Raw genomic sequence first — 23,330 nt, forward strand, 5'->3', positions numbered from 1 at the left:
GAAGAACCTTAGCGATGGATCATTCCCTGCGCCGAAGTGACTGATTTTACTCATGGTGGAAATGTGAATCATTTTGTATGTCAATAAATAAACTATCATGAATCACATAACTTCTTCGCTTGGGCAAAAATGGGAGACCCGTCATAAGGTTTCATTAGTATTATATTGCTCTCAATTCAAAATAATTACTTTATTATGCAATACTACTTTATACAAAACAAGCATAAGCAAACCAATTTCACATGATACATTCTTTTAAAAATAGAAATCCTTTACAACTTCATTCTTTGGGTGTTGAAGACATTCCTTTGGAAGCATTACGTTTCCCCCTCGTTTTACCCATTGAGTGTTCAAATGAACAGAATTCCAAAATACTAACTGCTTTCTTCAAAGTGGCACTTTTTCAAAACCTCAACTGCCGCCAGTGTTTTGCACCTATGCACTCACCATTCCAAGCATCTGACCATTGGCTATAAAAAAGGACAAAAATCCCTATTTGAGCCGTTATTCGCCTGACAATTTAACCTAAAGGTAAGCGGTTAAGTGTATATAATAAAGGCTGAACTTGCCAGAAGATTCAACCCTTGTTCACAGATCTACTGGGGTCAGAACCATGGTGTCATTTAGCAGATGCTCATATCCAGAGCGACTTACAATAGCAATTATGCCTTGCTCAAGGGCACAGGCAGATTTTTCACCTGGCAGGCATGGGGATTCGATTCAGCGACCTTTCGGTTACTGGCCCAACACCCTTAACCACTAGGCTACCTGCTGCCCTGGACACCGTGGAGCCGGCGTGAGATATGGGTCAGAAAACGTACCTCTGGGCTATTCTACTGTACTATATTTTACCTTAACACATCCATCCCTGAAAACTGTCATTTTTGTGCTCCTGCTAGCTAGCAGTATTCACCGCAGCCATTTGAGTGTCAGCCAATCAGCTTCTTTGTGACGTGCCCTTGATCACTAGCTGCCACAGACAGACCCTGCCATTTCTCTTCTCAAAATGTGATTTTAAACCTAATCACACTGCCTACCTTAAATTTAGAAAAGCTCATTTTTGTTTTCATGAATTCAGTCAAACCCCACATTTCTTCCATTTCTCTCAATGTGATTTTAAACCTAGCCTTAACAGCACTGCTAATCTTATGCCTAACCCTTAAATTAAGAAAGCTTGTTTCATGCCAATTTTGACTTTGTGGTTACTAGTGGATAACTGTGCCATTCCATAATGGCTGCTGTGGCTACTGCTAGCTAACAGGACAGAAAGGGCAGTTTTTTGGAGTACAGTGGCATATCCCGTCCCTGCATTGAGGTAACTTTCCCCACCCATATCTCGCGGCGGCTCTAGTGTCTTAATGTAACCATGAAGGCCTTTTGAGCTCAGTGTAAACAAGCATAACAGTAGGGTCAGTATCTTCTAGCAAAGTTAGAACCAGCACTTTCAATTCTAACAACTTTGGACCCGACTTGTATCACCCTTACAGATTAACATAAAGTTAATTGAGATGACTTGAGTAAAAATAGCACATACAGTATGAGAACACGATGATTGTTATTCACCCAAAACTTAGACGCAGCATACAACATTTGACCCAAATAATTCTTACAACAGAATCATAACATAATTCCCCCCCCCCCCCACACAAATCCAGTTAGCTTTTAAATAGGTAAATGTAAAGAACTAATGATTCAATATTCACTGGAAAGCAATGGGAAAAAAGACAAACATTTCAATGCCCAGGCTTACAGCCCCACCTCAAACATGATACATCACACGTAATGACTTGAACCTTCACATAAAATGGATGATTATGGTGATCAAAATAGGATGTCAAGTTGGTTATACCGCTAAGTTGAATACTGAAAGAATTTTGAGCAAAAATGGTTACGTATATGGAGTTTCACAAATGAGAAAGTTGAGCCTTCAAAGTTGACATTAGCAAACCTGAATATTGATTTAACTGAATTACTTGGACCAAGACATTGATGTAAAAGGTTGGTCATGATTTTTTGTTGCATTTTGTACTTTAAGGAATACTGCACTCAAATCATTGCATAGATATTTTTTTTTAAAGTATGCATCGAATTGGGAGGTGAACATGTTGAGGGTGGTCAGGGTTCATATTTGTAATACATCAAGTTATTGACCAGCATTGTGAGGGGGAATACCTATACTGAACAAAAATATGAATGCAACATAAAGTGTTGTTCCCATGTTTCATGAAAAAAATAAAATAAAATATCCTAGAAATGTTCTATACGTACAAAATGCCTCTCTCAAATTTGTTAACATCCTTGTTAGTGAGCATTTCTCCTCTGCCAATATAATCCATACACTGGACAGGTGTGGCATATCAAAAAGTTGACTAAACAGCATTACCATTACACAGGTGCACCTTATGCTGGGCACATGATGTCAAGTTGAGGGAGCGTGCCATTGGCATGCTGACTGCAGAAATGTCCACCAGAGCTGTTGTTATGGTGGACATCAATGTCGTTTTAGAGAATTTGGCAGTACGTCCAAACCACGTGTTACCACGCCAGCCCAGGACCTCCACATCCAACTTCTTCACCTGCGGGATTGTCGGAGACCAGCCACCCAGACAGCTGATGATTATTTCTGTCTGTAATAAAGCCCTATTGTTGGGGGAAAAACAAATTCTGATTGTCTGAGCCTGGCTCCCCAGTGGGTGGGCCTATGCCCTCCCAGGCACACCCATGGCTGTGCCGCTGTCCAGTCATGTGAAACCCATAGATTAGGGCCTTTCTGATTTCCTTTTCTGAACTGTAACTCAGTAAAATCTTTCAAATTGTCACTAATATTTTTCTTTAGTATAAATAGCAATAATACAAATTATTTTACATTTGATAATTCACATTTTATATTAAATTTTAAGTGCCAACTACATTAACTAATATTGCAGGATATCACCAGGTTTTTGGTATTGGTTAAATCTCAAAACAGGAAAAGGGCAAAGCCCATGTTAGTTTAAACATTTCCCCTATTCAGGTCTGCCAGACAAAGATTTCCTGCATACTCTGTTATCCTATGATACATGACGACACTTAGGTTGGATCTCAGTCCCTCTTTCCATGCTAAATAATAGAACATGATAGCTGCTGTCAATCAATGCCTGTGAAGTACCAATTCAAACTGTTGATGTAATTACAATTTCCGACTACAACATTGATGTATTGATCTGTAAAATAAAGTATTAAGTCTACAATACAGTACTACAACATTTTTTTTTTTTCCGTCTACAGTACATTTCTGCAGTAACATCTTCACATAAAAAATTACAATAGAAAAATAATAATCGGGGGATCATTTGATTTGTTGGCACAATATGTTAAATCTTCAAACCAAAAATGACGTATTTCTTTTTAATGTACTGTTGTCCACTTGTAGACAGCTGCTAAAAAGGCATCGAACAAGACTAGATTAACAAGAGGAAGTAGTCAGGCAGCGTGTCCAAATCAAGCCATTGGCAAAGATTGACAAGGCAAGGAGCCAGCTCAGTAAGCCACAGCAAGTGAGATATCCTGTAGTAAGGCTAGGTTGCTCTACACACGATATTAGGGCATAATGCCTTCTCTCCAATTTTGTAATCATTGCATTATGTCCCATGTGAAACAATATCGTCATATATTCCAAGAAAGTTACTTATGCTTGCATTTGAAAATAAATACTATGTTGACTGCACAGAAGCCAATGGCCCTAAAACTAACCATTATAAGGCTTCATTTTAAACTCTTCTGCATAAGATGTGTGAGCATCTGCATGGGCGCAGAATGCAAAGACAAAGGGCAGCGCATGGGCTATCGTCTTCAGTCTCCAAGGTTCAAGTCTACATATTCAAAATTATATACATTCTAAAACAATCTGAAGGAGTAAGTGTTCATATTTAAATGTACCGTATTTACACCATCAACACCCTTCAGAAACAAACCACTTCTGACCGCAGTGGTATTCAAATAGTGTCATAGTAATAACGCAGATAACTAGTCATATTAGACAGTGCACAAAGAGGGGAGAGTGCAGCCGAAAAAGGGGGCTACTACAATCGATGGGCATCCGGGCAGTTGACTGCTAAAATGTCTAAAATGGACAATCTCTTATTAAATAAAGGAAAATCTCAAGTTGTATAAATTAGATATGCCATGATGCATCCCTGAGTGGGTTGTAATTCATAGAGAAACACGTTTGAGAGCAATTTTTTTTCATCCTTGATCCATGATTTCATTGTGAAGAGGTTTTGCAGACCAAAAATACCATTGAGGACCTTTTTTTGACAACCTCGATGTACAATTAATTGCAATAAGGTGCAGTGTTAAAACGGCTTTCTGAAAACTTAGATTGAGCGGGGCTCCATAAAACAAAAATCAGTAACAACAGAAGGGGGACTAAAAAAGAAACCTTAGGCGAAAAGTGGAATAAATTAACAATGATGATCAATAAGCTGAGACTTGATGACAGTCTAAGGTCAGAGATTTAGATTTTTTCTCTCCAATAATTAAAAAAAGTATTATTACTAATGTATTGACTTCTAAATTATATTTAAAAGTCAAGCAAATTGTGTCACAGGCAATTTCTTTTTCAATGGGTAAATATACCTGTAAAGAAAGACAAAAACTAACAAAGCGAGACGAAAGACAAAACAAAAATCTGGACTACACTAGCTAATTTATATAAAACACTGGAAATTACTCTTCACATTATGGCATTAGCAATACATTGCTTTTAAGGGAATGGCAAAACTGCCACAAATTCCTTGTAGGAAATATAGTTGATGAAATTCCAATTCACTTCACATGCAGTGCATTCTGGTCAATCACTTACCAACTAATCGTATTAGTTACAGTTAGGAACTAATGTACAGTACATGGATATAGACAACAATGTTTTGTTTTGCTTCTCTCAGGAATCAGCTTCACGCCATATTAGAAGCCGACAATAGTTCTTAGGGCCTTTCAAGACAGTGTCTTGTTTGATGGAGAGCCAGCCAATTAAGAACACTTTTCTAGACTGGCATGCATTTAGCTGCTTTTCCAAAACAAGCCCACTCATTAAGTTTCACTTACAATACTGGAAAAGCGGACGTGTAGTGGGTAAATCGGAAAGTGCGGCTGCGTCCTGATTCTACATCCTTCTCCTAAAGTGTGCATTTGCACACTCCCTTTAATTTAACAATGGTAGAAACTCCCTCTGTCCAATGCTTACACCAACTCAATGCTTTTAAATCCATGACTGGGAGTATGCAAGAGAAGGGTGGAGAATAGGGACAAAGCCTGAGTGTCCACTAGGGGTTGATGGTGGTGCTAGCGCCAGCCATAGTGAAGTCGTCACTGCTGGTCACCAGTAGCAGAGCCTCGATGTTGGCCATGCTCTCGGGGCTCTGCAGGGACAGGAAGTCCGACACGTCCATGGTGGCCAAACCATCCGTGATAGGAGGGGGGTTGGTGGTCGCCGTGGCCACCCCTGTGGAGAACGTATGTACAGAGGTCGAGGGGCTACCCGGTCCTAGTACTGCACCTGTTTGGGGAAGAGGCAGGGACTCGTTCACTTCTGAGGTGAGCGGTGGGAGGCAGCACAAGGGGAAAGAGGGCGCCGGGGGGAGTACGGGGGGAAAGGGCAGTGCCACGGGAGCGGGGGGAGGTGGAGGAGTGGGGGGCACTGCGGGCTGTTGTTGTGGTGCTGCCGAGGCGTTGCTGCTCTTGTTGGAGGTCTTGTCTTTAGCAGAGTCCCTGCAGGCACACTGACACTGGCATGACTCCTCCTGTTTGATGATGATGACGGGAAGGCTGAGGCCGATCTGCTGGACAGAGTTGCCTGTAACACATTACAAAACAAGGGTTGTATTTCATTAGGCACGAAAGGGAAGAAAATCCAAAACAGAGCGAACTCTCTTTTGCACAACACTGAAACACAATGTACCCTAATGAAGACAAACCGGAGCTACAGCATGACTACAGACCAAGCCAGCTGTCCAAAAATTACATCCTATCTTTTGTAACTCAAATTCCATTCAAATGCTACTAGGGAACATCAAATTAATTTGTGCCAAGTAAATACATTCAACATGGATGAGTTTTCTACGTTACTGACTTGAGTTTGTGCTTTTTAAATATCCTGATTAATTTCAACATTGGTAGGCTACCCCACATGAAAAAATACTACTAGGGAACATCAAATTAATTTGTGCCAAGTAAATACATTCAACATGGATGAGTTTTCTACGTTACTGACTTGAGTTTGTGCTTTTTAAATATCCTGATTAATTTCAACATTGGTAGGCTACCCCACATGAAAAAATACTACAGTTTACTATAGAATACTACAGTACTTACTATAGAATGCTGTAGTATACTGTAGAATAATATCCTACACACTCTGCAACACAGAGTGCCTGGACACAGCCCTTAGTCGTGGTATATTGGCCATATACCACAAACCGCCGAGGTGCCTTATTGCTATTATAAACTAGTAACCAACTTAATTAGAGCAATAATAATACATGTTTTGTCATACCCATGTCAGCCAATCAGAATTCAGCTCGGACCACCCAGTTTATAATGTAGAATAATATACTACACACTGTAGTATCCCTTGATCATGTACAGTACTTACTATATCATTTTGTAGTATATGATAAAACACTATAGTAAACACTTAAGTAATGTCCGCAAAAACACTACAGTTTGCAAAAACACGTCTTTAGCAATACTACTGTATTTAATTTCCATATACTCTGCCCGTTCCCCTTATCCAAATTTGTGCCACCCATGAGACCTACAAATATTGTGTTTCCTTCAGATTTTAGAAAAGAGCAGAAGCTCTGAACTATCTGTTCAGACCCCAGTCCTACCTACCTACAGGTTATGGAAAATGTGCTGTTTAAGTATTTGTTCAGTAGGTTTCCTCAAGGAGAAAGCTCTCACTTTATGTAAATACTACAATATACTAGTCCACAAAAAAAAACACACTACAGTGAATACTACAATAAATTCAGCAAAACATTACAGTAAATACTATAGTATGTATACCATATTATAAACTGGGTGGTTAGAGCCCTGAATGCTGATTGTCTGAAAGCCGTGGTATATCAGACCGTATACCATGGGTATGACAAAACATTTATTTTTACTGCTCTAATTATGTTGGTAACCAGTTTATAATAGCAATAAGGCACCTCGTGGGGTTCTGATATATGGCCAATATACCACGACTAAGCGTTGCGTCCTGCTTAAGAACAGCCCTTAGCCGTGGTATATTGGCCATATACCACAACACCTTGGGGCTTATTGCTTCAGTATACTATATTATTTTTTCATGTGGGTCAGTGCAGCATTATTGCTGTTAATAATCACACTGGTAACAGTAGGGGACAAATCTCACCTGAATTTCCTCCCACTGGTATGGCTGTGGTAAAGAAGACCTTCTCTACTTTTGGACCTCCGTGTGCCTGGAAACAAACAACATTGACAGCATTGATGTCCACACAAATTCATCACCACTCAACCAAACTATTAATTCAATGTCAAACCGGCACTTTTACCGCTTGCTCTGGGTTCTGCTGGTTGTTGGCTGCGGTGTTAAGGATCCACTGCAGGTTCTGGTCGGACATGACGATGCTGGGCTGCAGCAGGCTCTGGGTGTGGCTGTGGCTTGGGGTGAAAGTGGGGGCAGAGGCTGGGGGCACCAGGGCAGGGTTGGTGTTGCTGGCCAAAGGCACGGTGTGAGTGTGAGCCACGGCCGGCAGCGGCACAGTCTCTGTGGTGGCGACTACAGCGCCCAGAGCCGCGTTGGCCAGGGCTGGGCTTGGCACCACTACTGGCACAGTAGAGGGCACTATTGGAGCAGTCTGGGCGGGCAGTGCCACGTAGGGGGCAGGCACATCTGGCGTCTGCAGGGCAGTGGGTAAGGGTACGAAGGTGGCAGGGTGCTGGGTAGAGCTGACTGTGGTTATATTACTAATGGGGGCAGGAGGTGCTGGAGTCTGGGAAGAGGGGGTTTGGCTTAGAGGGATCTGGGAGGAAGCCTCAAGGACAGTGGTGGTGGTGTGGGAGTGAGGGTGGGAGTGGGAACAGGAGGATGAGGAGGAAGGGACGAGGGAGAACGAGAAGGAGATGGGGGTGGATCCATCGCCCATGGTGGACTGGCCAGTCTCCTGGCCAAAGGCTTCAACAAGGCGCTCTGAAAAATATGAAAAAAATATATATACAAAGAGCAAAAGTTAGTATGAAAATGCACTGAATTCAACCCAAGTTACAGTTTATAGAATGTGATGGGTACTTGCCGTGAGGATGTGCATCGTCTTGACTAACACTGTTCTCCGGACTCTGGAACATGAGCTCGAAGATCCTCACGGGGGTAACACTGCTCAAGTCCAAGTTCTGAGACTAACACAGATGTAACCAAGCATTAACACGATAGTACATGTCTGTCTTACAATACATCTTGATTCTTTATTGATCCCTTATACAGAAACAAAATAAATATGGTTGTTTTTGCTGTCATAGTAACCCACCACAAAATAAATTGTTCATACATGGACAAAAGCAGAATGGACCTATATAGTCAAATAAGGGCTGATGAAATAAAACGCACACACTCACATTGTGGATGTTTTCTCTGAGCTCCGAGTCAGTCGAGATGAGGCTCAAGTCACTGAGGCACAGTGAATGATTTGCATCCTGTAATTAGAGATGCATAGGCCCAAATTACATTTTCCACTGCCTAGGAACATTAACAGAACGAGACATGGGAGAAGCCAAGAAGCCTTCCTTTCTAGAGCAAAAGCTATCTGAAGTCATAAAGATGCATAAGGATAGAATGTAATACGTTAGATCATAAAAACAATCAAAACAGACTATACTGATAGCAGGCACAATGTTGTAGGTACAAATAAATGAGTTTACCCTTAAAATGACTTCACAGGCTATTTAATCCATGTTAATAATATTAACAATACACTCTATTCAGCAACTTTTATTCAACAGTGAGTGCATACTTTTTAAAATTGGTGGCCACAAGGGAATCGAACCCACGGCTCTTAGCAAAATAGTTACTTTGATTTATGTATGGCTCACCTCGGACAAGGGGTGGGTGAGGGTGACACTGAAGGGCTGGCCCTTAGCCCCATGGCCCCTGACGTGACTCTTCAAACTGTACTGGCTGCTGAATGCTTTCTCACAACCGTCGCTGGGACAGTTGAAAGGCTTCTCCCCTGAGGGAAGGATGGATGGAGGGGGAAGGGGGGGCGAGACAAGGGAGAATGGGAGGAAGGGAGAGGGTCACCTTCACTGTATGCCAAGGGAAATTACTATTTGGTCTGCATGACAAACATTTTCCAATTAAAAAGTTGTGTCAAATCAAACACGATCATTTCTTAATATAAAATATTGGAAAAAGTTCAAATAAAATTGTATTGGTCACATACACGTGTTTATCAGATGTTGTTGCGGGTGTAGTGAAATGCTTGTGTTTCTAGTTCCGACAGTGCAGTAATATCTAACAATTTCACAACATACACCCAATATACACAAATCTAAGTAAAGAAAGTAAGAATATATAAATATATGGACAAGCAATGTCAGAGTGGCATAGACTAAGATACAGTAGAATATAATACAGTATATACAGTCGTGGTATTTACAGACCGCACCACCCTCTGGAGAGCCCTGATACAGCCCGACAGGATGCTCTCAATTGCGCATCTGTAAAAGTTTGTTAGGGTTTTAGGTGCCAAGCCAAATTTCTTCAGCCTCCTGAGGTTGAAGAGGCGCTGTTGCGCCTTCTTCACCACACTGTCTGTGTGGGTGGACCATTTCAGTTTGTCAGTGATGTGTACGCTGAGGAACTTGAAGCTTTCCACCTTCTCCACCGCGGTCCCATCAATGTGGATAGGGGGGGTGCTCCCTCAGCTGTTTCCTGAAGCCCACGATCATCTCCTTTGTTTTGTTGACGTTGAGTGAGAGGTTATTTTCCTGGCACCACACTCTCAGAGCCCACCTCCTCCATGTAGGCCGTCTCGTCATTGTTGGTAATCAAGCCTACTACTGTTGTGTCGTCTGCAAACTTGATGATTGAATTGGAGGCGTACTTGGCCACACAGTCATGGTTGAACAGGGCGTACAGGAGCGGGCTGAGCACACACTCTTGTAGGGCCCCAGTGTTGAGGGTCAGCGAAGTGGAGGTGTTGTTTCCTACCTTTACCACCTGGGGGCGGCCCATCAGGAAGTCCAGGACGCAGTTGCACAGGGCGGGGCTCAGACCCAGCGCCTCGAGCTTAATGATGAGCAAGGAGGGTACTATGGTGTTGAATGCTGAGCTATAGTCAATGAACAGCATTCTTACATAGGTATTCCTCTTCTCCAGATGGGATAGGGCAGTGTGATGGCCATTGCATCGTCTGTGGATCTATTGGGGTGATAAGTAAATTGAAGTGGGTCTCCAGGGTGACAGGTAAGGTAGATCCTTGACTAGTCTCTCAAAGTACTTCATGTTGACAGAAGTGAGTGCTACGGGGCGATAGTCATTTAGTTCAGTTACCTTTGCTTTCTTGGGTACAGGAACAATGGTGGCCATCTTGAAGCATGTGGGGACAGCAGACAGGGATAGGGAGAGATTGAATATGTCCGTACACACACCAGCCAGCTGGTCTGCGCATGCTCTGAGGACGCGGCTAGGGATGCCGTCTGGGCCGGCAGCCTTGCGAGGGTTAACACGCTTAAATGTCTTACGTCACTGTGTCATCCTCAAAGCGGGCGAAGAAGACATTTAGCTTGTCCGGAAGCAAGACATCGGTGTCCACGACGTGGCTAGTTTTCCATTTGTAGTCCGTGATTGTCTGTAGACCATGACACAGAAGCGAGGCAACCCTCTCTGTGGCACCATTATAACAATAAAATTGAGATATTAAGCGCTACTTGGTGTCTCTGAGGTGTGGAATATGGATGAATGATTGGTTGACTGTCACTCTGAAATTTGACTGAGAACTTATTTTCCAAACAGAAGTAGCCTAAGTAAAGCGTACCTGTGTGTGTCCGTACATGCGTCTTTAGGTGATGGCTGGCAGCAAACGCCTTGCCACAACCATCATGGTCACACCTAGAGGGAAGATCACACAAATGATCTGTCAATGTAAGCCAAACAGCAATAGAGAAAAACATGTGGAGATTAAGCTGATGAAGAATAAATGAAAAAAATGAAGATTAGGGCGGTGCATAGAAATTAGGAAAAATTGGTGCACCACAAAGCAGTTCCAATACAAAACCATATATCTAACTAATCAGTACAGATGAAAGATATAATCCCCTCAATGTGCATTTTTCCCACTCCTTTAGGCTACATTTGTTTATATGCATAGAAAATCTCAAACCAAGAAAAGGGCATCCAAACATTAGCAGATAATGTCCTATATCCAAGGCAGCGGTCTTCCTCCCCTTGTGAAACATAAACCATAGTGGTGCGTGGAGTCGGAGAACTCACCGGAATGGTTTCTCCCCAGTATGAGTGCGAATGTGCTTCCTCAGGTCACTGAGTGTGGTAAAGTACTTTGTGCATCCCTCTGATTCACAGTTGAACGTCTTCCCCGTGTGCAGTCTCTGGTGTGCTTTCAGTCTGCCGAGAGGAGATAATTAAAAGTAATCAACCACTGGGAAGATTTAAAGGAGCTATGTGTAACATTTGGGGGATAAATTAAATTTCCTAGTTTTTGAAGAATATGGCTTAGAGATAGCGTATTACTGCTTTCTAACCATGTCATAATCCCCCCAAAAGTTGTATGGGTGTGAAGTTGTGTACTATCTTTTGTTTTCAAACTCAGCAAACGAGAGCCAGTCGTGTAGTAGGAAGCAGTGGGCCAGAGTGGATAGTTACAGTATAAGTTTTTGATTTGAAGGGTTAAGCAGTGTTTGAAAAATGATGCACTCCTTTCGGGGAATTTTATTCCTTTACTACAAATATATATAAATACATCATTGACATTTAAATGGTAGGCCTAATTCCAAGTGGAAATGTAGCTCTTTTAACAAGAGCAAAAATATTTAGCGTCTGAAAATGTTCTCACCATCTTGAATTAAATAAACATGAGTACACATTAGAACACAGCAGACTGTTAATGTGCAAACACTTGGGCATAGAAGATGTGGGGGCACTCCAAGAGAAAGACACCAAATTGGGAAATAACCTAATCTTGCTTTAAACTTTAAGGACACAATCCAGGGTCATGTTGATTAGGGCAAGCAATGGAAAACCAACTTTCGCTATTCTTATTGGACAAGTCTAGATAATCCTTCCCTGTTTCAGTCTGTTTTCTTCTGTTTGGTGCCTAATGAACAGGACCCGTGGCCTAGTAGACATAGTGCCACCGTTTCCCTTATAGGAGGGGACAGGGCAGCATGGTTCTGAGAGCAAAGTAATGTGATTAGGGGGAAACAACACATTGGCTTGGCCGTGGTGATAAATGGACCTTGACAGGGGAGTCGATGGTGGCACGCTTCCACCACCGCCTGTCTCTGTAGTCTTCGGTTCAATGTCACAACACTGGAGCCACTGGCTGACTAGCCTACTACTGGCCTGGCTGAGGGTCTCCTTTCATAATGCCTTCATTGAGTGCTAAACCAAAGAAGCTAAATGCAGCAGATACTATAAAACCAAGAACAAATTAGAAAACAAATTAGAAAACTAAAATTGGGAGATAAAACAAAGTCCTTACCAATTAGGCTAGAACACCCAACGATGCATAAAAGCACTGTTCAGTACTTGGGAGAAAAAACAACTAAATACTAACAATATTAGATCACAATGAACTGACAAAACGATTGGACCTACAGACAGACTGTGCTGTAGATAAGAAAAGCAAGCACATCCTCTTTTTTGATACATCCTTTTTTTATGCAATGTCAGACTGAATGAAAAAACTAGGCCTAGGGCTGGCACAATTACCATATAACTGCATAACTGACGGTAATGGATGAAGACAGTCAAAAATAAATTAACTCATATCTGGGGGGGTTTGTGGAACGAACAGCTGACTGAAGATGGGCAAAGTTTTGCTTTTAGAACTGTTATAAACGTGACCTCAATAAATTAGCTGACCAATAACAGGCTGACCACACCGCTCGCGTAGCGTTGCAAAATAAATGTAGGAATCTATGTTATTCAATTATTGCACCCACACTGCTCACGAGCGTCTGCGTTGCCATGGGCTAAAATAGAAGTCCTTTCAATTTCTGACGCAGATCGCGCTGCAGGTCCTGCCTCTCCCATCTCCTCATTGGTTTATAGAAGCAGGTACCCACGTGGGTGATTGAAAGACGAACTGTGTTGCCGGTCGGTGTAGTAATACTATGACAGTTTAGATGCCAATCACCATATCAGTTCAAAGATGAAAAAGCCTGGAAGGAGGAGAGATGACTAGAAACGATTCGGTTGGCCGTTTTATGTGTGGATAAATTGTCGGAGTAGAGGACCTTGTGCATTTCAGGTAAAATAACTCAAATGTTTATATCCCTGGACAAATTAGCTAGCAACAGCAAGCTAGCTAAAGAGGACAAATTAGATAGCAAGTGCAAGCTAACTAGCTACATTTCCATACATGTTTAATGCTTTTCGAACTGTCTCCAAATGAATGTCATTGGTTCAGAGTTAGTTTTGATATTTTAACCTGCGTGTCGTGATTGCGTTTGGTGTAGGGGGACAAAATAAATGTATCCACGATGGCGCACGCACAGCCGGTTTGGGTTCCGTGTATCAGTCAACCAAATGTCCATGACTGTCACAGCCCTAGGCCTACACATTGTTTGCTAATCTACTATGGAAGAATACCTCTGAATGGATGTAAGCAGGGAATAAAATTAACACCCGCCACATGCAGGTAGATTTAGGTATTGGCAGGTAAGAATGTCTATTTCACCAACAACATTGGTGGTCAATTTGTACGGCTCTACAGTGAGTATTACATTCGCAAATAAAAAGTCAAAAAGTCAAGTATGAGCACGTGCTGGTTAGAAAGATGCTGCAGTAGCGTTTTCAAATTATTTGTGCCGTTTTGTTTCATAACTACTAATCGCACAAAGAATTACAAATCCTATATCCCACCTCGCATAGCAACACTGCCTGGCAGGGGAGCTGTGTGCACTGAGTGAAGTGCTGATAGATTCATTTTTGGAAGCACTGCGCACACATGGCCAGCCCGCTCATTAGGCAGGATTAGGCGTTCGCTTATGACGGCAGATTGACGAGGGCGGCATTTTCTGAGCCAAACTAGCCAAGATGCACCTCCAACAACAACACATAAAACCTAACTTAATTCTGCCCAAAAAGAATGACAATTTCTCTCAACCAGTGGCATATTGGCTTTTTAGGTGAGCGCTGATGCCGCCCATTGATAAGCACTGCCCACTTTTTGGAGGCAGAGCGCCAAAAAAAATAAGCGCCGTCTATGTTTGGTTCAGATTTTGTACGGTCTAGACCAGCCTTGATTTGGCCCAAACAGACGTCGATAAATTACTTATTTTCAACTTTCAATCAGAACCAAAAATTTGCCTGACTTCAACATCTGGAAAATACATTTTCAACATCTAAAATATGTATTTTCAACATACGGAAAATACCTTTTCAAATTTCATTCAGAACCTAATTTGAACGTAACTTCAACGTCTGGAAAATACGGCATTTTGCTTACTGGGACTGGAGGGTAAAAATGTGTCTAATTTAGTCTAAAGTCTACAAAGTGAGACTTTGTCCTCGTGTTTATTGGCTATTTACATTGTTTTGTTTTGTTCACAAGCTCAGTTGTTTTTAACGTTAGTTGAGTCTGCTGCCTCAACTGATACTGATCCCAAATCACAGACACACTTGACACTACTCAAGTAGCCCCATTACCACGGTAACCTCCCAGCCTTAAAAGGGCAGCTGAACATTTTGTCTCTGATATTTTGGATAAAGGAATGAAATTGAGCAATATACCACATTACTTCTAATACATTTCTTGTTTAAGAAACAAGCATGGTCATCTGCTGTTTTGTGTTTTTCTTTTCTTCTTATGGTAAAATCTGAGTGGATGTGGATGGTGGACCAAAAAGTACATTTTAGGCCCTACGTGAAGGCTAGATGTCACTTGACATTTTTTATATTGTATCTATTTTATATGTAATTTATTACCTGTCACCTTTCATCTATTATCGATCCATCTTCAGTATAGGCCTACATATACAGATAACTGCCAAAATAAAAGGGAACACTTGAGTAAATGAGGGATACAATGTATATTGAAAGCAAGTGCTTCCACACAGGTGTGGTTCCTGAGTTAATTAAGCAATTAACATCCCCATCATGCATGAAAATGCCCAGTTGCCCATTATTTTGGCTACCATGACTACAATAAGAGATCTCAGTAACTTTGAAAGAGGGGTCTCAAAAGAGCTTAAAGAGTGTGCGTGTGTGTCTGTCTCAGTCACACTTATGGGAGATTCTGGAGCGGAGCCTAAGTCAGCATTTTCCACCACCATCAACAAAACACCAAATGGTGGAATTTCTTGTGGAAGAATGGTGTTGCATCCCTCCAATAGAGTTCCAAACACTTGTAGAAACTATGCCAAGGTACATTGAAGCTGTTCTGGCTCGTGATGGCCCAACACCCTATTAAGACACTTTATGTTTGGTGTTTCCTTTATTTTGGCAGTTACCTGTAGATATACAGTCATCTGATTAGTCAGCATGTCTGGGAATATTTCGACATGCAGCTAGTAAGTTTTGTGCTAGTCGAGCCTCACCTGTACAGGGTGTTGAAGGCCTTCTCGCAGCCCTGCACGTCGCACTCAAAGGGCTTCTCCTTGGTGTGAACGCGCACGTGGATCTTCAGGCTGTAGGAGGTGAGGAAGGCCTTGCCGCAGCCCAACTGGTTGCACACAAACGTGTACTCGCCCCGGTGGGTCTTCTGGTGTGTGCGCAGGTTGCCCGCCGTGCTGTAGGTCCGTGTGCAGCCCTCAAACATGCACTGATACCTCTTCACCTGAGTGACAGACAAGAAGATAATTACTTTTTCTTAATTAATCTTTCCTTGATTCTTTGCGACACCTCTTCTCGCCTATCGAAAGACTTTGGATAATAAGGTCAGAGGGGAGGGACCTTGGACCTTCTCCAATGTGGTTGAGAAGGAGGCGAGGCGATAGGATGAGAGCCAGAGTGAGAAACAAATGAGGTATGTTTGCACAGGTAACAATGACACGGCGCATGAGTAAGTGCACATGACATCAGTGACTCGACCCCCCCATCCATTTCCATCTGACTGATTCTGCTGTGCACCGTGTTTCAACTCAGCAGTCTCCGCATTCAGCAGCCGTTGCAGTCAGTCACTCTTATGGCACTGTTCTGTTCTCACACAAAAGGCCCCGGGGAGAGAATAAAGCCGGCTCTTTTCCCCTCCTCTGTATTACCATAGAACACACTAGCCTACATTGTCATAACACAAAGCCTTCCCATCCAAGCTTTATCTCCCACCCCCCTATTTACAGAGCTTGCGTTATACCACATAACTAAATGCCTTGATCCTTTTGTAGACTGGGGGGGGGGGGGGGGGGGGGGGGGGGGAATTAACGCTTTGTTACACAAATTTCAAGAGAAAGTCAACCAGCCCTGAACGCGTTAAAATGACACTCTTTTCCCTTAATAAATAGTGAACAACAGCTAACATCCCCTTATGTAACTCCTGGATAGCCACATTGCACACAGAGAGGCTCTACTAGACACAATAGTGAGGCAGCCTGTCCAATCAAAAACATTTTTTAATAGAGCTAGCGGTCCTTTATTATTTCTCCAAAAGCATGGATTCCAGCCATGACAACTGGTCCACTAGCAGTCTCCGCATGACACTACAAATTACTGGAACCTAACAGAGACGCAGCGGGAGATGGCTTAGACAACTGTTGGCCTATGTTAAAGGAGGAGATAGGAGAAACCCCCCCCCGGAGATCTTATTCATCAGGGACCAAACGGAAGAAAACTGACCGAAATACAGAGGGACTACCTGAACTTGTCTGTTACAAAACATTTTGCTACATTGTGCACTAATGAATACGACCCAGCATAACCCGTCCCTTGGTGATACTAGGCCTAATGACTGACTGGTTGTGCTATTCATTCAAGTTTCAATGTCATCTGCACAAGTACCGTGACACGCCTTTCTTGCAAGCTCTAAACCCAACAATGCAGTACTCAATATCAATGTAGTAAAAATAACAAAATGTAGAGCAAAAACACACAAGAAATAAAAATAAGAACATGAGAATGTAAGAAGCTATAAACAGGATCAGTCCAATACCATATTTACAATGTGCAGGGAGTGTACTGAAGTGATAGAGGTAGATATGTATAGGGGTAAGGTGACTAGGCATCAGGACATATGACAAACAAAGTGGTAGCAGCATATATGATGAATGTGTGCGTGCGTGTAGAGTCAGTATAAATGTGTGCATGTTATGTGTGTGTGAGCAAATGAAGTGAGTAAGGGGGGTGTGTTGGAGTGTCAGTGTGCGTGAGTAGGGTTCTGTGAATGTGCATAAAGACAGTGCAAAAAATACACATCATTTCTAACACAAGAGAGGAGGAAGGGAAGTAAGAAGTATGAACCCCACACAGTGAGGAGCCTGGCTGCGGTGCTGCTACAGCGTATCAGCTGTACTGTATTGTTATTCAACCCCCACAACTTCACGACTGACTCTCCCACTTCTGCAGCATCACTTCAAATCAAACAGGTTCACTAGATTGGCATGCCATCGCCTCCCACATGCACAGTGGGGAAAGAGCACTCCAGTAGTAGGCTACACAGAGAGTGTCTAATGCAACTAGATGCTGCTAAGTGTACTGAAAAGGTATGTAAGAATGCTGCAAGGCCTACTGAAAAGGTATGTAAGAATGCTGCAAAGCCTACTGAACTGCTATGCTAAGGACTGCTTTGTGTTGCATTGACACATTTAGAACACCTAGGCTAGAGAAACATTGAAATTAACATCTGCAATGTTAGGAATCCACATGTGCAATTATGACAAAACGTCAAAAGGAAATAAGGAGAAGCAACATGAACAGATGCCAAATGAATTGAGAGGAACAGTCATTTGGGGTGATTGCATCTTTGGCTCAGAGTCTGTAGATGAGATTTCATAAATCCAATTGTAAGTAAGCAAAATGCATTTTCTCTCCCTCAATGACATCATGCAAGTAGCTAGGCTAGGAGGGGGCAGAGTGGACTGGATGGGCTCCAGCAGAGCACTTCAACACAAAGACAGCACAAGTACCCTAGTGGCACTGGCCAAGTCGCCAACACGGTGACAGAGGGAGACCCTGGTAACAAACAGGAACTTGTTGCATTGAGGGTGCAATATTTGGCCGGGACTCATCATGATTGGTCAGGAGTAGTGTTGAACTGACCACTGGTGTGACCCTGAGGTAGCCTGTTGTTACGGTGCTGCTTTGCATTCTAGGAAGAAATAACCTGGAGGTGCAACCCTCCAACAAGCTCCATTGTACAGTGCTCTTTTGCAGACCAGCGTGCCTTACACAATGATTAAGAGCTAGACGTAAAGTCTGCAGCCACTAGACCTGGCATCATAAAGTACAACACAAATTATGACACTGCACAAACTTCATTTACTATGTGTGCTGTTCTGTACACAGGGGAGGAGGGGTTAAACATTTATCATATAAAAAATAATGCAGTGGTGGAAAAAGTACCAATTGTCATACTCAAGTAAAAGTCACCCAGTAAAACAGTAAAAAAGTGTTTGGTTTTAAATATACTTCAGTATCAAAAGTAAATGTAATTGCTATATTTACTTAATTAAGTATCATTTTATTTATTTTTTCTTAAAATAAATCACATTCCTTATATTAAGCAAAACAGATGGCATGATTTTTTTTTTAATGGATAGCCAGAGGCACACTCCAACACTCAGATAGAATTTACAAACAAAGCATGTGTTTAGTGAGTCCACCAGATCAGATGCAATAGGGATGACCAGGGATGTTCTCTTTAAGTGCGTGAATTAGACCGTTTTCCTGTCCTGCTAAGGATTCAAAATGTAACTTTTGTACTTTTGGGTGTCAAGGAAAATGTATGGAATAAAAATTACATTATTTTCTTCAGAAATGTAATGATGTAAAAGTAAAATTGATCAAAAATATAAATAGTAAAGTAATGTACAGATACCCCCCGAATACTACTTAAATAGTACTTTGAAGTATTTTTACTTAAGGACTTTACAACTCTGAAACCATGTGGAAGCAGAAAGGTCTTGAGGAGAACCTAGCTCGCTAGGCAAATCAAAGCATTTCATTCATCCAGTGAATTTACTCTCCCTGCTCATGCCTCACGTTGCTCCCTTTCAACCTGGGGTCTCTATTATTTTTACTTAACACAACACACTAGGCTAATTGTGGGTTGAGATCAAGTACATTTAAAATCAGGGAGCGCAAAATCCCTGATCTACAAACCACCTTGCATTCCAAATGACTACTCATTATGTGATCAAAATTAGTGATTCTGCGCCTTGCCCAAACTGATCCCCTCAAATATGCTGTATAACCTCCACACAGCGTCACATAATGCATTTCAGTGGTGGTAAGCCAACATACCTCCCTTTGCTTGGTTTCTGGACACTCGGAGTGCAGAGTGAGGGTGGCCCCCTCGATGTTGCGCGGCATGGCCATGGACCCCGGGTTGATGATGAACTGGATCTGGTCGGGCGAGATGGTGTGATGCACGTATCCCTGCGACATGCCGTCCTGGTCGCCCATGAAGGTCATAGAGCCCTCCTCCTCGTCCTCCTCGTCCAGGTCCCCGTCGACTAGGAAAGTGCCCCCGTCGTCGTCCCCCACGCAGTGTCCATGGTCCTCCTCTCCCTCCTCGTCCAGCCGGATGGGGTCCTGCTCGATGAGCACCGTAGTGCGGTCGTAGACGCGGGAGCCCGAGGGTGCCGACATCAGGTCGGCATCGTCTTTGTCGTCGTCGTAGTGCGCCATCTTGTCTTCATCGTTGTCATCGCGCTCGAGGCGGTCCACCTCCAAAAACATGGAGGCCTCCGTGCGAGGGCCACGCTCGCTCATGGTCCCGGCTGGGCTGGCCGCCTCTGGTGGGTGAGTGTGCGCAGAGGACGGCGTGCTCACTTGTTCCTGCACAGAGGAGGATAGACAGGAAAGTGAGTGCTGACCTACCCTTCTCTGAATTTCAAAACAATTCTGTTAACAGAAACAATCTCTCTGCTTGCTACATCTTGACCCATTGAAGTAAAGAATATAACAAATTATGATTCCTTGCAATTAAAGTACCTAGAGCCTAGTTTCAGTCAGTGACCTGGGCTAACCCTGTAGCTATTTGGCTAAATGGGGAAGGCCTACGTGACTCCCAAGCAAATACTGTAAACAGGAGATTTAAGGGAAAAACAAAAACGCTTTGACACTTGAGGCTAATATTTCCACCTTCCAAGAGCAGAATACAAATACTTGGAAATATATTTGGTGGAGTATTGCAAAGGTAGGTAAGTGGGACAATGCAGAGCAGTTATTTTTAATCCAAAGACAAGAGTGGAACACTTGCTATTGAAGACAACACCTGGCTATATTGAGAATGCAGCTAGAGAAGATAACTGAACAGTTTTCTGGCGGTGCCAGTTAAGCCACCAAATCTATAGCCTAAAGTTTGGTTACAAAAGTGGTAGTGTAGGCTACTCGTCATCTTCAAACATGCCATGCATAGCACCATAACCATTATACCTATTCCCTAACGCTGGAGTGAAATTATAAAACTCATCTATTCTCTACAATGCATTGGAGTAAGGTCTAGATGTAGCTATAAATGGATTTAGGCTAATTCATGCAACAAATTCCATGAGTATGACAGTTACATGGGAAGATTTGAGTCCTTTCCTTTAAGCGGCCAGCTCAACTGCAAAGGCTACTCCCATTTTATGGAGAAAAATGTGTCAGAGTGGCTAACAAATAGCAAATAAATCCAATAACACCCGAATGGACCTCTATAGCAGGAACTCAATACCAGGCAGTGTAAGGAAGGCACTAAAAATTGACTCCAGACACCCAAGTCAGACTGTTCTCTCTGCTACCGCATGAGAAGCTGGACCGATGCACAACATATGTAAGCAACAAGATCCTGAACAGCTTCTACTCCCAATCCATAAGACAGCTAAATACTGTAGTTAGTTAAATAGTTAACCAAATAGCTACCAAGAGTATCTGCATTGACCCTTTTTGCACTAACTTTCTAGACTCATCACATACGCTGCTGATACAGTTTATGATCTATCCTGTTGCTTAGTCACTTTATCCCTACCTATTTGTACATATCTACCTTCTATTACCTCACACATGGACTTGGGACTGGTACCCTGTGTATATAGCCAAGTTATCGTTACTCATTGTTTATTTATTCCTTGTGTTATTATTTCTGCTCTGCATTGTTGGGAAGGTTCGTAAGTAAGCATTTTACCATTAGTCTACCTGTTGTTTACGAAGCATGTGACAAATAACATTTGATTTGGTTTCATTTGAATGGTGTAGAATGGTCTGTGTTCCTAGGCACTAACCATCTTGACACCCATGGAGTTCTAGAACTTTCTGATTTCGTTTGACAGCACAGTGATTTATCGTGGAAAATAAGCACGTTTGAGATCAATTGACACCCTTTACGATGAAGCATTGAGATTTATTTTAAACTGCAAAACGCACCACTGCACTTTTATATACCAGGGTTGGCTGGCCTTCTCTAGTCAATCGTAGGCTCAGTCACTGGTATACTTTTATTTACAAAGCCATTTTGGGTTTACTACCATTTTATTCGCAGGACTTAACTGTTCCAAATGTCCGAACTGAATTTGGTAAAAATGGCTTTTATGAACTCTGTGCCATCTGCTTGGAACGCAGTACAAAATACTTTAACTGGTAGAACTTGTCCTGATTGGTGTTTTTAAATCATTGAAGTATTTTGAGGCTGATTCCCTGACCTGTCAATGTTTTTAAATGTGCTGTTTTATGAATTCTATGTTTTTATTTTTTACAAGATTACCTGTCGTTTTTCATTTTCTCTGTCTGTAATTGTGTAATGACTTGGTGCTGCCCATCTTGGCCAGGACGCTCTTGAAAAATAGATTCCAAATCTAAATGAGCCCTTCCTGGTTAAATACATATTTCTTTAACCTTAGCTAGGATTACACCAAAGCTATTTACAAACACTTTCAGGAGACAAGTTAAAGATGTCATGTCACACTCATCTGTGATTTCGCCTTTTGACTAAAGGCTCCATACAGCGCGACCACATAACTAATAGCTAGCTCGTGCATTTGTGAATAGTTGTAATTATTTGGCTAGGTAGCCAACGTTGGGTGGGCAGCTAACTTTAGAGTTGCAAGGACAACCAACTTCCATCCCGATAACGTTCGTAATAACTAGGTAACGTTAGTTAAATAAAAAACAGCCAGCTGTCAATAGTTAACGTTAACTTCGAGCGACATGACAGTTCAATTAACTAGCTAGTTAGCTAACGTTAATATGCAAACGTAAATGTCTCGCTAGTTGAACACTTTTACATAGCATGTTAACTAAAAGGAAAACATGACAGCTAGTTTTTTTTTGGTATTTCGCAAACGTTAGCTTTAACGATAATGTGTGGGTTGAAAATGTCAAGCTAACTAACGTTAATCAACGTTTCAGACTAACGTTAGCTATAATACTAATGAACACGTCCATGATAAGCAGCTACCAAGCATGCAGCGTAAAACAACAAGCAGGGTATTTTATGCTTAGATATCTAACGTTACTAGCTAACTAGTTAGGCAACGTTAGTAGTTAAAGCTAGCTACATATCTGTGAACTAACGTAGTGCTAGCTAGCCAGCTAACGTTAGCTTGACTGGCTGTCTGTCGATAAATCTCCCGTCGAAACAGATAAATTGACGAAATAAAAGTTACAGGGCTCCACTAGAAACATATATACAAGACAGAAAACATTTACCCGTGCAGCGCAAATGCCGACTTGGTTTATGTTTCGGGTAGCTTAGCACTTTCTTCCCATCCCCTCCCTAGTGATACCATGATTAAATAGAAACGTCATATTTCAGCCTCCCCCTCGTGTTGTATTCTGGGAAATATACCCCTCCCAGGTACACTAGTACCCCTATAATGAAATCGAAACTACTGAATTAAATATACAATTTAGAATAATGTAAAGCTACAAAAGCAATCATTTGATTTGTAATTAAATTCCAAACAAACTTTTTCCATTTGCTTGCTAAATGGGAAAGAAACATGAAATCGCC

The 23,330-nt window shown here is 42.1% G+C and overlaps 1 protein-coding gene across 2 annotated transcripts; it reads right to left on the reverse strand.

Moving 5' to 3' along the window:
• Nucleotides 1-3,194: 3,194 nt before the first annotated feature.
• Nucleotides 3,195-23,145, reverse strand: LOC120048317 (metal regulatory transcription factor 1-like). Of its 2 annotated transcripts, none has more exons than XM_038994193.1 (11): nucleotides 23,027-23,145; nucleotides 19,640-20,176; nucleotides 15,784-16,022; nucleotides 11,495-11,626; nucleotides 11,040-11,113; nucleotides 9,094-9,230; nucleotides 8,620-8,697; nucleotides 8,301-8,397; nucleotides 7,560-8,197; nucleotides 7,400-7,466; nucleotides 3,195-5,833 (listed from the first exon to the last, which is right to left on the reverse strand). In XM_038994193.1, the coding sequence occupies exons 2-11, from the start codon at nucleotides 20,108-20,110 to the stop codon at nucleotides 5,304-5,306; spliced, it is 2,463 nt and encodes an 820-aa protein (XP_038850121.1). In that variant the 5' UTR covers nucleotides 20,111-20,176; nucleotides 23,027-23,145; the 3' UTR covers nucleotides 3,195-5,303. The 2 variants fall into 2 exon arrangements, with proteins under 2 accessions (XP_038850121.1, XP_038850120.1); XM_038994192.1 differs by having other exon boundaries at nucleotides 8,301-8,403; nucleotides 23,027-23,144.
• Between the last annotated feature and the right edge of the window lie 185 nt (nucleotides 23,146-23,330).

This window comes from Salvelinus namaycush, chromosome 5, assembly GCF_016432855.1.
Source record: "Salvelinus namaycush isolate Seneca chromosome 5, SaNama_1.0, whole genome shotgun sequence".
NCBI classification, from domain to species: Eukaryota; Metazoa; Chordata; class Actinopteri; order Salmoniformes; family Salmonidae; genus Salvelinus; species Salvelinus namaycush.

Excerpts from the sequence above, each read along its gene's own strand:
- LOC120048317 (XM_038994192.1), bottom strand. The coding sequence starts at position 20,110 with ATGAGCGAGCGTGGCCCTCGCACGGAGGCCTCCATGTTTTTGGAGGTG. Across the intron at positions 8,698-9,093 it reads TCACCCACCCCTTGTCCGAG|GATGCAAATCATTCACTGTG; the intron begins GTGAGCCATACA and ends CTCTAATTACAG. Across the intron at positions 7,467-7,559 it reads AGCAGAACCCAGAGCAAGCG|GCACACGGAGGTCCAAAAGT; the intron begins GTAAAAGTGCCG and ends GTTTGTTTCCAG.